The sequence below is a fragment of the Artemia franciscana genome, chromosome 20 (assembly GCF_032884065.1).
Source record: "Artemia franciscana chromosome 20, ASM3288406v1, whole genome shotgun sequence".
NCBI classification, from domain to species: Eukaryota; Metazoa; Arthropoda; class Branchiopoda; order Anostraca; family Artemiidae; genus Artemia; species Artemia franciscana.
Window position 1 is genome coordinate 14865999 of NC_088882.1, and position 14506 is coordinate 14880504.

The window sequence follows — 14506 nt, forward strand, 5'->3', positions numbered from 1 at the left end:
TATGACTCCTTTTATTATGAGGAACCTAGTTAGGGAAAAATATCTTTACTAGTCATTATGCTACCGAAAATGTAAAAATATTCGTGTAGCTTTTTATTGCTAGAAGGGAAAGTGTTTTCAAAATAGGGTTGTAAAATAAAATAAAAGTAACCAAACCTGACATTTCTATACTTCTGAGATATTTAACTTAAGACTGGTCGCAAAGCTATTCTTAGGTTCAGCAGGGCAATATATGCTCAATTACCCATCCATTTATCTTCTCCCAAGATTATCTTGCCCCCATCCAAAATTCCTTTATTGGTATTTTCATTGAAAATGGCTGATTTAGTATTTCCATGGAAAGAAATAACGAAGTTGCTCACCCCACCCTTCCCAGACTATGAAAGATACATTTTGTCCCTTCCCCTAGTTTCTGTGAATTGATGTCAGTGCCCTTATTTACGTCTTTTTTCTCCAAAAAAGGCAGATGTTTTGAGGATATGTTCCTTATTGGGTAAAGGTTAATTTATGGAGTTAACAACTAATATTACACTATTTTCCGCGTTAAGAGGTATAAATAATTCGGCTAAAGGGGGAAGATGGTCTGTTCTAATCGTTGACAAAAAGTTCGTAAAGGTGAATTTCTGATAATTTTTATAAAATATAGGCGTCTGTCATTATTTTAACTTAACCCTGCAGACCAAGAAATTTATAGTGGCTAGGGGCCTTTTGATTGGGCGATTAAAAATTATGAAAACTATTGATTAATCACAAACCATTTGAGTAATTAATACACTTGTTTAAATTTCGTAGAAAACCATGAAAAATAAATTAATTTTTTCCTTAAATTTACTAAATGCTTTTACATACATGGAAATTCTATTTACGAATGAAGTGAATTAATTGGCTATGAAATTTCCATTAAAATGAATAATTGTAATTAGTTTTTTATTCCCTTTCAAGAAATTGAAAAGATAGCAGAGAAACGGAACGAAAACAATAAAAAAAAACAAGCAAAATTACAAAAATGGTAGCAAAAACGGAAGAAAAAAAATAGAAAAAAAGCAAAATTGTGACGGTGCAATCAGCCTCATTACAATGCAATAAAACCCTAAAGTAAAAAAGAAAACATATTTGACCTGCTTTGCCACTAAGCCAATTTTTTCCGTCAATTCCTTCTTTTTTTAGAAATTTTCGTTTTTCCTGACTAGCCCTATTATATTTACTTGTTGTTGTTTTTTTCTTGCGTTTATTGACTCGAAAGTGCAAATTTGGCCCGTCCGGGCTTGTGGTAGCCTTATATTTGTTTTCTTTTTCTTTAGAAAAATATAAGTTTGTTTACCATATATATAGAAAAACAGACTATAAACTCAATTTACTGTCTTTTTGTGATTAATTGAAAAATTTAGCATGTATACTGTAGCTGAGGAATAATACTGTCTTTGCAGTCAGTGTTTTTTAAACTTCTAAATGAAGTTGCTAAAATTTCTCGGTCAGAAACTATGCATAACATTTACTTTATCCTCGAATATTGTTTTAAAAACTCTTTTTTGGAATGGTCTAACTTGTTCACTCCTCCTCCCATGAAGTAAACAAGTTTTAGGTATATGCCTAGAGAAGGACATATAAATAAGGAAACGTGTAAAGAAAATGATTCTAACTTCATGATATGTAGAATAATTATAGTTAACACATTTTGTGAGCAGCTAAGCCTTATCTTTATTTATTTCATTGTTTTTTCACTTTTTGTAATGTAATTATCATATGTTTCAATAGCTTTTCTTCAGTTTTGAATCATCAAACAGTTCGTGGTAATGAACTGTAGTAAGGAGCGACCCGGCTCAATAGTAACCGAAACTAAAAAAAAATGGAATTTTGATACCAATAGCTACATCAAAAGAATCGCATTTTAATGCTGATTTTAAATATATAAGTTTCATCAAGTTTAGCCTTACCCATCAAAAGTTCGAGCCTGAGAAAATTTTGCCTTATTTTAGAAAATAGGGGAAACACCCCCTAAAAGTCATAGAATCTTAACGAAATCACACCATCAGATCCAGCGTATCAGAAAACCCTATTGTAGAAGTTTCAAGCTCCTATCTACAAAAATATGGAATTTTGTATTTTTTGCCAGAAGGCAGATCACGGATGCGTGTTTATCTCTGAAACAGAGGATCCTTTACAAAATTATTTGTGGTGGACGCTAAAGTAATTGCAGTGATGTCAACACAAAGTTCATGAAAAAAGTGTATTGACTGAAAACAATTCTATGGAAAAGAAGAATAGATAGCGTTGTATTTCAGAAAAACAGCCAGAGTCTTGAGTTGACAATGCTGCATTTTGCAGCCTTTTTTAAAATTAAACAAATGTTATTGGGAAAAATATACAAATTTCTTAGAAAAAGTGGAAAACACTGAAATAACTGGAGAAAAAAGGCTTAGCTGCCTGCAAGATTTGTTAACTATTATTATTTTGCATATTATGAAGTAAAAATTGTTTTCTTATCAAGTTTCCTTGATAAGTCGTCCTGGCCGAGTGGATTGGTGCGCTGCATTCATGATCGTTTGTCTGAGATGACGCAGGGTTGAATCTCAGTTTACCCAATTGTTCAGTTAGAGACAGGGGTCAGTGGTGTGACTCTGTAAGCTTAGCCAGAGTCGATCCAGCTCTAAATGGGTACCTGGAGAAATCTGGGGAAGGTAAACAGGACGAGTGTTGGCCTTCAACCCCCCATAGCATTTCCTGGCTGAAGGGCCAAGAAACGGGGATCAGTACCGCCGGTAGGGAGTGTAAAGTCTAATGCCGGATTCTTTACTTTTTTTTCTTTTTCCTTATTTATATGTTCTTCGCTAGGCGTAGACACAGTTTTAGTATTACTAGATAATAATTTGTTTTTCATGTTACAGACGAAGTCAGACGTTTATGCAACACACAATTTAGCAACATTTTCCTGGCTGATTCAAGTAAATAATCTTTAGTTATTGCATCTATTTTTGCGTGATTTTTAATAAATCAACTGTGTTAAATGTTTGTTTACAAAAGTAATTAGTGCCTCCTGTTTTTGAATTTTTTTTTTTTTTTAGATTTGTCCATACACTTATTAATATGTTAATTTTTATCTATTTTAAGTACCAGTTCTTGTTTGCAGGGGCGTCAATTCGCAAAATTTTAGGGTGAAGGCATAATTTTCTTATCAAAATCTTGAGGGGCAATATATGAATTTCAATGAAAATACGGAAAAAGTTTTTAGTGAAAATACCAAAAAAAGTATTTTTAATGAAAATAACAGATTCTAGGATGGAGGGGGGAATTCGGGGCCAATTGTACTCCTTCCATGCCTTCACTCCCACGTCATATGCCTGTGTTGAAGCTGCTCACCATTGAATTTCAGTTTCTCCCTGAATTTTGAAAAAAGAGCCTATGACAGACCACAGGCGAAGTTGTGTACATTTGTACAAATGTTCAACGTGTGTGCTCAATATGGATTCTGCGAGCGTGCTTAAGCTTTATTTAAACTGAAGTGATTGGTCCAAAAGCTATTCGACGAATCAGCTAGGGTAATTAAAAATACTATCAGCAATGTTTTTGTGAGACAGATTATTATATATATATATTGTCCAGTTCAACTGAGCACACATCAATTGAACAGATAAATTGCCATTATTTGAGTCTCGTTTGATTCAACTATCACTTTATTTAAACTAAAGTGATAGGTAAAAAAGCTATTAGACGAATCAGCTACGGTGATTAAAAATACCATCCGCAACGTTTTTGTGAGACAGATTATAATCACTTTATTGAAACTAAAGTGATAGGTAAAAAAGCTATTAGACGTATCAGCTACGGTAATTAAAATATCATCCGGAACGTTTTTGTGAGACAAATTATTATTTATATAAATATATTACCCAGTTTAACTGAGCACACTGGATCAATTGGCATTATTTAAGTCTCGTTGATTCAATGCAGTTCTGTGTACAGCATTGCTGATGGGGAAACATAAATTGAACCCCCTAGTTTCTTTGAAAAACATAAACAACAAACCACCACCCCTCCTACTAATTCGATTTGATAGCTCTTCTTAGTATATATGTATAACATTTTATTATATATTTTTTTTTAAATAGAAATCGTAATGGCGATTATTATATTTTTTTTATCTTGATACAGAGGCAAGGTCCATCTCTTTAACAGTAGTTGCTTTGAAAAAGAGAAAATGTGTGTCTTCAGCTGGTGGATTTTTACCTTCAAGCTTAGTGGCACAGATAGAAAATGTGTCAAGTATCATACTTCAGCGCTGCAAATAATGCGCGGACAAAGAAAAAAGCCGCCTTTAACTAAGTCGTCAAACTAAAAGAAAAGGCAAACAGAACTGCTTGACTTCCAGATAATTTTTTCACAACCTTTTCAACAGCTGTTTGTCAGAATGATCACAGCTTCACATTCAAAAATGACGATCCAAAATGATCACAAATCTTCACGATCAAAAATGGTCACAGCTCAATTCATTGAGCTGGAATAGAATCCCAGGTTTTTGAGCCAGTGATGGGGGATATTGAATATGCTCTCGACGACGGACTAATTTCAAACAAAATCTGGTCTGTCAAGTTATTGGGTAATGATATTTAGCAATAATGAGAATTAATTCATATAATAATGAAAATTAATTGAAAGAAAAGGTCAAACTCGACGTTGTTTACAATAATTGTGACAGTTATAGAAATAGAAATCAAATGAATTTGGTCTAATGTAAAAATGGGTAAGTGAGGCTAATGTAAAAATGGTAAGTGAGGCTAATTTAGAAATCGGTAAGTGAGGCTAATGTAAAAATGGTAAGTGAGGCTAATTGGTAAGTGAGGCTAATGTAAAAATCGGTAAAATCGACGTTTAACTGTGGGTTTATTCCTTTCGTTCATTCGTGCACACATCATTCCAGAACCAATCAGATACAGTTATTACCATGCTTTCTAGAATCAAAGAGTTCGTGGTAACGAGCCGTTGTAAGGAGTGACTCGGTCCAATAGTAACCGAAACTCTTAAAATGGAATTTTGATAATAATTTGATACAGTACATCAATTGCCTCTTTATGCCAATTCCAAATATATATAATTTCCTAAGGTCAATGTTTACCCATCAAAGGCAATAAGCCTGAGAAAAATTTTGATTTTAGAACAAGGGGGGGGGGAAACAACCTCAAAAAGTCAAATGATCGCATTGGAAATCACGCCATCAGTTTCAGCATATCTAAGAACGCATTTACAGAGGTTTCAACCCCCTATTCAAGCAAGCAACGTTAAAGTTAGAGTTCTGTCATAATTCTTTATGAAAACCTGCTCAGACACAAGAGCCGTTGAATTTCAGTGAGAACTTTTAAGACTTTAGTGTAAAGAGGGAGGGGTGAGCAAGGGCAGTCCCCCTTAAAAACTCGTTTTTAGATAATATGGGAAAGAACTGATGGACATTGGTTTATTTCATTCACAAATATTCTAATTTTGCTGAGAGGCAACACTTCAGACAAATCATTTATAAAACTAAGCCACAAAATTGGCCTAGAGAGACAAATCACAGGTACTCCGTCTCCTCCGTAAAGCCCCATCTCCTCAAGTTTAGTGCAATTCTTGTTCCATTTCAGCTTATAAGTTGCTTCTAACTTCTTTGTAAAAAAAAGTCTCATAAATTAAACTAAACATAACAAACTTTCCCAAAAAGAGGTTATTTAAAGAAAAGCAAAGAGACATGTTAAACTTTAAATCAGCAGAAATAAGTCAAATAATGATTCAAACTCAAAACGGTAAGGAATTACTATCAAAGAATAGATGAAACCCAAAACGAACAGAAATTTAAAAAAAAGATCATATCAGACATGAAGATAAAAATAAACTGATGAATAAATCAATATTAAAACCAATAATAATTAAATGAATGATCACATCGTGGGAATTCGGCTACTTTCCCAACCCGCCAGCCATAAAAGCACTAAAGTCTATTGCGTTTTTTGTGCTTTATTGAAAACTTATGTGTATTTTGAACAGTGTGCTTTAATCTTTCAAGACATCGATGAAAAGCGAAACTCCTGTTTGTGGTAATTTTTTTCATTTAAAGTTTGACTTGAATATTCAACCTGTCAATCCTATGACACGGTATTCCACTTTTAGAATACAAGCGGCCAAGCTTAAGTTTCACTTGTTTGCTTGTGAGTCCAAACGAATTCAGCCCCAGATTTTGCATACAAGTCCAGTGGACAATGTCTGTCAAGTCACGCGTCAGCCCAAAATCAATTCAATCTTTCTTCCCTTAATTCAACGACTATCTACCTTAGTTCTACCCTAGGAATGACGTATGGACGGATGATAGATAGACTTATCTATCAACAAACGAAATGGCATCATTTTAATACAATCCTAAAAAGAGCGTCAGCCCAAAATACATCCATTCCTCGTCCCTTAATTCAATGACTATCTACCTTAGTTTTGCCCTAGGAATGACGTATGGACGGATGATAGATAGACTAATCTATCAACAAATGAAATGGCATCATTTTTATACAATCCTAAAAATAACTTATGCCAGATTCGCCTCTCACTTATTCGGATTATCTGCCTTGACCTTAAACTATTTGATTTTAATTCGAAACTTTTACTTGTTCTAATATTTATTTATTCATCTTTATCAGTATCTAGGGCGTGTAGAGAAGAGCACCAGATTTAAATCTACTATAAATCAAGTTTATTCATTTAAAAGAAGTAAACAAAACAATTCAAGAGATTCTGAGAACATACGGGGGGGCATACGACCCTCTATGCTAGCCCAATAAGGACTCGTTCTGTCCATGAAATTACCTATCACTCGCTAACACATTTTCCCATTAACTTCGCTGAGAACCTTTTGAATTACTTGTCTAATTTCTGTAAGGTCACGGGGTTTGTTTTTGTAAACTCGCGACTTAATGTATCTTATAGAAAAAAGTCACATTTGATGCTGGCTCCAACAGCTCCACACATACCATCCCCCGAAACACCCTGCTTCAGCTGCATCTTATTTGAACCAGATCGTACAAGGATTTAAACTCTATTGTTGTTAGTTCAAAGTAAATCCTTTCAGGTCACGGGCATTTCAAATCCCGCGTTCTTTTTTAGATAGCCTTTATTATCTTTATTTGATATGGACATTATTTTAATTTCTGTTCGTTTTTCGTTTCACTGATTCTTTCATACTAAAATAGTTTCAGGTCGTTTTGAGTATAAATTATAGTAGAACCTATTTTTGATAATCTTAAATTTAACATGCCTCTTTACTTTTCTTTGAAAAATGTGCTCTACAGAAAGTTCTTTTTTAAATTAATTTCCATCCGTTTTTGATTGTCAAAGTTTCATTATTAGTTAGTATAATAAATATTTTTCCAGGTTTTTGCGTATTCGGCTGAAGAATTCAAATACCTGATTCTAATTTATTAGTTCTAATTAGTGACTTCTGATTTATTACAGCACCCCCTTAACATTTCCTGAAAGTTTCAACTAAATGCCATTCGTCATTTCTGAGATATTGCAGATACGCTCTTTCAGGAGCAGATTGGGCTGTCGGTCTACTTGCCACCTGGCAGGTGGCACCTCAGGAAAAATTGTACTGTGCCATCAGGACAAAAAGAAAAAAAAAGTTGAAAATTAACATTTTGTTTTCTCTGCAATTAAAATAGGTTTTAACACGTATTCATAGTGTCATAACTGGTTTTTCACTTTAACTTGTAGTATCATTAAATCATTGCTTCTTCGATCTTCGGCTATTTTTTATATTAATTTTGAATTCATTAGTCTGGGTTGAGTTGAACTTTAACTGAGGGCTAGTAGCAACTTGCAAATGCTTACGATAGGCTACCCCACTGTAGAAAGTATAAACAGTATAATCATTTCCTATCTCCACCATTAGACAAAGCCGGACCGAGACGCAGCTGCTCCGGAGAACATATAAACCAGAAGGAACATAAGCGACGTTAGATTTTTTCATGGGTAGGCACGCCTGTAGTATCGGTATTCCCAGCCTGAGAACAGGAAATGAAATAAGACGAATCGAACGTCTAGGGGATAAGGAAGAACGCAATACGTTGGAGATGAAAAAAAAGGAAATAATTGGTATGGCAGTAAAAATGCAAAAGGTAAAGATAAAATTGGTTTGAGAATGGAAAGGAAGACAAGGAATGACTTTATAAGCATAAACAAGGTAAAAATAAGTTTTATTTGAAAAATGCCATAACGTAATGACATTTGATTAGGAAATTTGGCGCTTCGCGTTGATATTTCAGTTCCAGGGTTTTATCAATTTTTTCTTAAAAGGAAATTATGTGGGTGGCATGAATGCAGACTCACAGTTCAATTAAATTTAATCACTTCATTTTTTCACATAGGTCAATTAATATTGGTTTAATTTTTATTATCTGTAGTAGGCGTAGTGAAGAACCCATAAGGAGATAACCAAACGCTAGATTTTAAAAATTTTGCCTCTTTGTTCAAAAAAAAAAGATAATCAAATATTTAAACTACAAAAAATTAAAATAACTATTTGCTAGTTTATTTTGCTTGGTTGGGATTTCAGTTGATTTCACGATTATTAAATTTCACTTCGTGATCTGCACAAATGAGCGAAAAATATCGAAGGAATTGTTCAAGGGGGAAATCCTCGCAGGCAATTCCGTTAGCTACCGCTCAAAGCCTGAGCGAGGACAATTTTCTTAGAAAGCAAAGCTAATTACGCCAAGACAACTAAAATGAGAACTGAATGTAAAGAATCAAAAGAAAAAAAGACAAAAACTCAACCCCCTTCCATTCTCCACAAAAGAAATCTTAAAAAATGCGCAAGACTAAAGTCATTTGTTTTGCCAACTGCAAAAGTCTTTTGCTATGTCGTATTAGAGCTTAATAATTTAGCAACAGCAAACTGTGCAAGCAAGGCCATTGGTGGATCTAGTGAGGAGCCATATCCCCTCCCTCTGGCTCCAAACATGCCCTGTACAAAACAAAGTTTGATTAGCAACTGACAATAAACTTGGTAGAATGATTACATAGTTTTTTAAATAATCTTAACACAATTCTGAAACATCCCAAGTTTTATACCAAGTATTTGGTATAAAACCCAAGTATTTTTATACCCAAGTATTTATATGCCTCGTTCTTACCGGAATATAAAACTGATTAAAAAGTATTATGCAACAGATATTAATGTGCCAAGCTAGCTATTGAAGCGCGTTATAGACTAGGGTGTTTTCATTGCCTTATCCATCTTTTTTCTGTATGTGATTAACTCTGTTTTTTGTTGTTCTTTTGCTGCTTTTCTGTGTATTTACTCCACTTAACCTCTGTTTTGTAAAGTGGGTGATAAATAAATTATTATTATTATTATACCAAACTTACACGTAACCCGAAATTGGAGAGATAATGAAAAGAGTCGTGAGCGTTAACTTAATGAGTCATAACAAAAATGCTTTTTGATGAGAAGTTTTAGGTAATTTGCAAGTTCGTGGCAGAATATTAACAACAATAATAACAGCAAGCATTATCTTTTATTGTTCATAGAATTCAAATACAATTCTTTTGATGTCGTTCAATTTTCTGAAAACGCATTAAGAATTTTACGACAAACAGCTCTTAACAGATGTTTGGTTAAATAGGACTATTCCACCAGTTAAAAGAAGAAAACCAAAGGTCGTGCATCAAATTTTGACGGACATTTTCATGGCCCCAAAAAAGAGGTTAAAAGAGGAAATATTAAAGGGAATGTTTTTCCTTACCAAGAAGAAAAAAACTTCACCATTCATGGCGCAATATTACTATCAAAAACCATAGGTTATTGGTTCACCCCCATTGTTTCTGCTTTCGTAATCATGAATAATACAAACTCGCAACATTATTCAAAGTTGCTCGAGCTACTGAGAAATATACACTGGATCGTTTAAGGCCTAGCCGAAGTCCAGACATTTTACTCCCTAATCAATTCTTTTTCAGATGCGGCATACTAGTCAAAGACAGTCATCAGTTTTCTTCGCCGCTGCCACTAAACAAATATGAGAAGGTTAAATTCAAGGGGTTTCTCTCTCAAAATTACGATTATTGCATTGTTATTCTTCGTAATTTGGCATGTAAATAGGAAGACTTATTTGCAAAAGAACTATTATTCGAGGAAAAAATTAGAGAAATTATAATTTGAGATTTTTTTTTTTTGGGGGGGGGGGGTAAACTCTTACGCAAGAAATACCAAGAAACACGGAAAATTAAACATTTCGAAGAGAAAATTAAGCATTTTGCAAAATTTGGAGGGGGGCAAATCCCTCCCCTGCGTGCGTGCCTGTGGTCTGGTCATCATTATTTGCTAGGGTGCGGTAAAAACTATTGGAAATTACAAATAAAAAGTACATGTTTTCGGGTTTTTACTTCATGCAGACCTATTTACAAAAAATAAATTTTAATAATTGCTTGCGGCGAAGTGACCAATTTACTTTATTTTATTTATCTATACGGGTACATTAAAAAAATTCTAAAGCTTGAGTGCTACTTGTGTATTTGTATATCTGAATTTGTATTCGGATAAGACAGTAATTACACATGACAACTACCTACGCCTAACATAATTGGATTCATATAAACGGTTCCCGTATCTACATACTTCTAGGAAACCTTCCGTCGACAATTTCTGGTAACAGCGGTTACAAATAACTAATACTTCACTGAATAGCTCAAGAACAATTTTTGATAAACAACAACAATGTCAAGTGTAGCAATCTAGAATGCAAACCCGAAACAGGTTTTATAATTATTTTGGAGTTGCAAAAAAAAATAATTGTCGGCTTTCAGATTTGATTAGATCAAAATATTCACCAGATTTTTTTCTATCTGTTAAAATAAAAACAGCCGAGATCACTAAGTCAGGAACGTCAGGTAAAGTCCAAATGCTTAACATGGGAGGTATAGTATATTGGTTAATTTAATGGGCATAGGAAGACTCCTTGAGAGTCCGCCCTGCCTTAAAAAGAGAAAATATGAGGAGGTTTTATACGCACCGAAACTGTAGTAGACAAATATTTTGAGTTTTTGATGATACTCGTTAAATTCCTCTACAGTGGGCTACCCGATCGTGTCTGTTTTATTTACAGCGAAATGAGTAATGCAACTTTTTAAACACTCAATATGCTGCGAATTTGTACATTTTTTCACTTGTTAGCAAGTTAAGTATTATGATTTGAACTTGCTTCTGTGTATGATCATCGGAGTTTGAACATATTTCTTTGTTATGGATACAAAATAAGATACTAGTAGGGTACGTTTTCTAGTAACCCTTCATAACACTTTTATTTTTTATAGAAGTACAACATTCTAGTTTAAATGGTTTTAGAATGTTATACACTTTGAATTGAAGTTACATCAATTCTTACAGGCTCCATTCTATAGATGAGAAAAATACTTGCTCACTCCTCAGTTAGTTAAGTCTTATTACAGACAAATTGAGGTGGGAAAATTATAGCAGTTCATATAACTGGCTTACCAAAAAGTGAATATACTACTCGATGCCTTTTTTTATGTTCTTTACGAATATAATAATCGCTTCTACCGTAAATTCAAATTTAAGAACTTTTTGAGCTCTTAAAAATGACGAATTTTCAATTATATTATGAGTTATCGCTCGCTTTCCATAAAATAATACTACGTTTTCTCAGCGCCATCTTTTTCCGTTGTTTTCGAAAAAATAATGCTACATTTTCTCAGTGCTAAAATTATTTATAATAAGGTTAGTTTGGGTTAGGTTAAAAAGTGCTTAAATTTGAATTTGCAGTAGAAACGATTATTATATTCGTGAAGAACATAAAAAAGGCATCGAGTGGTATATTAACTTTATTGGTAAGCTGCTATAACAATATTGGTAAGCAGTTCATATAATATGAACTGCTGTAATTTTACCAATGAGGTATCCGTTGAAAAAAGATCATACAATGTAATGAGGAAAATATATAGAGCATCGAAGTGTATTGTATTATTTTTGTTAAGACTGTAATGCAGCACTAGTATTGTAGAACCTAGTTGCAAAGAAACGTCATGATCGGACTTGCCCCCATTCCCACCATTACAGCCTGACGTTTGACATTGAGTGTTCCCAGCTGCTACTGCCACTTTCCACCCTCTAATCTACTCACCCTGCCCTGTGTCATCCTTCTTACGTAATGCACTGAAACTAATGTCGAACACACCAGGTCCAGGCCATTTTTGAAAGTGGCAACTTGCATCTATCTCAGTACGTCAGTGTTGCATGTCAAAGCGTCTTTCTTGTCAGTTGCACTTGACAATATTTCACTTTTTTGTCTGAGTGTTATCCTTATTTTTCTTCTTGACATACTCTTGAAGAAACCAATGATTCATATCTATCTTTTTTTCTTGAATTATTTGAATAAAATAATAAAAGAAAAAGGTGACTGGGTAAACAAAGCATTTTCGGGCCTATGTTGACTGGAACTTTCCTTACCTAAAAAATTATATCTTATATTATTTGAGGGGTTTTAATCACCCTGTACCGTATAGCTTATGTACTAAAAGATGTAGTCTGAGCAAATAATCACTTCGCTGTCCTTTTTCCGGTCAAACTGATTGGTAGACAATAATAGAGCCATCAAAGAGGAAAAAGAGAAATCTGGTTATGATTACAGAAGAAGAAAAAAATACAAGAGAGAATTGCGCCAGCCAAACATCTAGAGGAAAATCTTCTTGAAGTTGAGAATTAGCTGAAAAAAGGACAGTTTTAAATTATGTTATAGATCTGATCAAACGCATTGGATCAAAGAAGGGTAGATCGTGATTGATCAGTGGGGACCCCGTCTTTCAGAAAATGTCGATTGGAGACGGGTTTTGATTATAAGGTATGCAACCGAAAACTAAAGTGAATTTTAAAGAAAGAGCAGAAAGGGCTAAATCATAGGTTTAACTCATATAACAAAATGATTTACAAATTAAAAGGAAAAAGCTGAAAATATAATTTGTACGAAGTTGGATGCAAAATCCCAATTGAAAAATTAAAAAGTTTTTACAACAAAAATAATTTTTTAAACTTAAAAAAGACAATTCTTCCTCTTTCTACTATAAGAACAATAATAATAGTTGGTGGAAGAGCTGTTGACAAATTTCTAAAATAATTTCTGTTAAGCCTTTCACTATTGCATTCGGAATCTCCTTCCTAATGTTTTTTTTCTTTAAAATTTGAGCACTTCTCTGACTATTCACTGCTGATACTACATTCAACTCAATGCAGCACCAAGCAACCTGAGGCCAACACCGCTAAGCACACTTCACTCCAATCTATTCAAAGCTTTACATCCTCTCAAGGAGTTCCAATTTTCCCCTTACTTTCCTAACGACCTCCTTCCACCCCATTCGAGGAGGACATGTTTTTGGTTTGACCCAAGATAGTTGACTTGAAAGGACGACCATTGGCAATTTGTGATCCTTCATCCCTAGAACATGTTCCAGCTAATTTAACCCTTCTCTCATATTCCTAGAAATCAAAATAGAACCGCAGTTTTCTACAACTAACTGTTTGAAATACGTTCAGTCAACAGTAGACAAAAAATCCAGACAATTTCTTTGGAAAACATTAGCAAGTCCCTTCCGTCTTGTCCCTTCCCTCCTAAAGTCCTCTTCCGTCTTTCCGAGTGCCTACTTTTCAGAAACATACTTGGCCACTGTCATCCCTGTAGCTTTCCATATCCTAATCTTGGTTTATAGACTTATCTACCTATTCTTCCAAACTTTTTTTCAACCATGAAAAAACGCCTTAGGCATTGGCAATTTTACTGTTAATATCTTCGCTGCATCTACCGTTTTCGCTAATAATACTACCTAGGCAGGTGATTTTCTCCAATTGACTGATTTTCTCACAACCCAACATCGTCTCTTCCACTTATTCTTCTTAATATGAATTTCCAAACCTATTCTTGCACCCTGAACTGGAGACACCCAAGAAATTCATTCATTTTGCTAACATGATCATCAAGAACACTTAAATAATCAGCCTAATCCAAGTCTAGGAGAGTTTTACTTCCATATTTGATACCATGCTCTCCATAGCCTTTGCTGTGATCCCTAGAACGAAGTTCATCAAAATGACCCATTTAAACGGGGATAGAACGCAACCCTCCTTAACTTCTGATTTAATACAAAACCAGCTTAAGCTCTTCTATCGGCTAAATCAAACGCTTGTTCACAATATATAAACTAACAATTACAGGGGTCTGATGACTCTGGCATTTTCCAATTATTAATCTGAGAGTGAAAATTTGGTCGATGCTTCCTCTACCCTTCCTAAAACCGCACTATTCTTCTCTTAAAACTTCGTCTACATCATCTCAAAGTTTATAAAGTATCATAGTACTAAGTAATTTGCCATCTACAGAGACAAGTCTGGTATCTTTATAATTATCACACTCACTCTAATCATCTTTCTAATGGAGAGATTTCATTGAAGTTTTCCTAAAATCACTAGGTACTTCCCCTTTTTCTT

At 34.1% G+C, this 14506-nt stretch overlaps 1 protein-coding gene across 1 annotated transcript in view; it reads left to right on the forward strand.

Annotated features, from left to right (window-relative positions):
* Window positions 1–4121, forward strand: part of LOC136039786 (vacuolar fusion protein CCZ1 homolog) — a 66950-nt gene extending 62829 nt beyond the window's left edge. Inside the window, exon 11 of the mRNA XM_065723659.1 lies at window positions 2886–4121. Within this exon, the coding sequence (XP_065579731.1) occupies window positions 2886–2950 (65 nt within the window). The 3' untranslated portion in view covers window positions 2951–4121. The remainder of the gene's footprint in view (window positions 1–2885) is intronic.
* Window positions 4122–14506: the final 10385 nt, after the last annotated feature.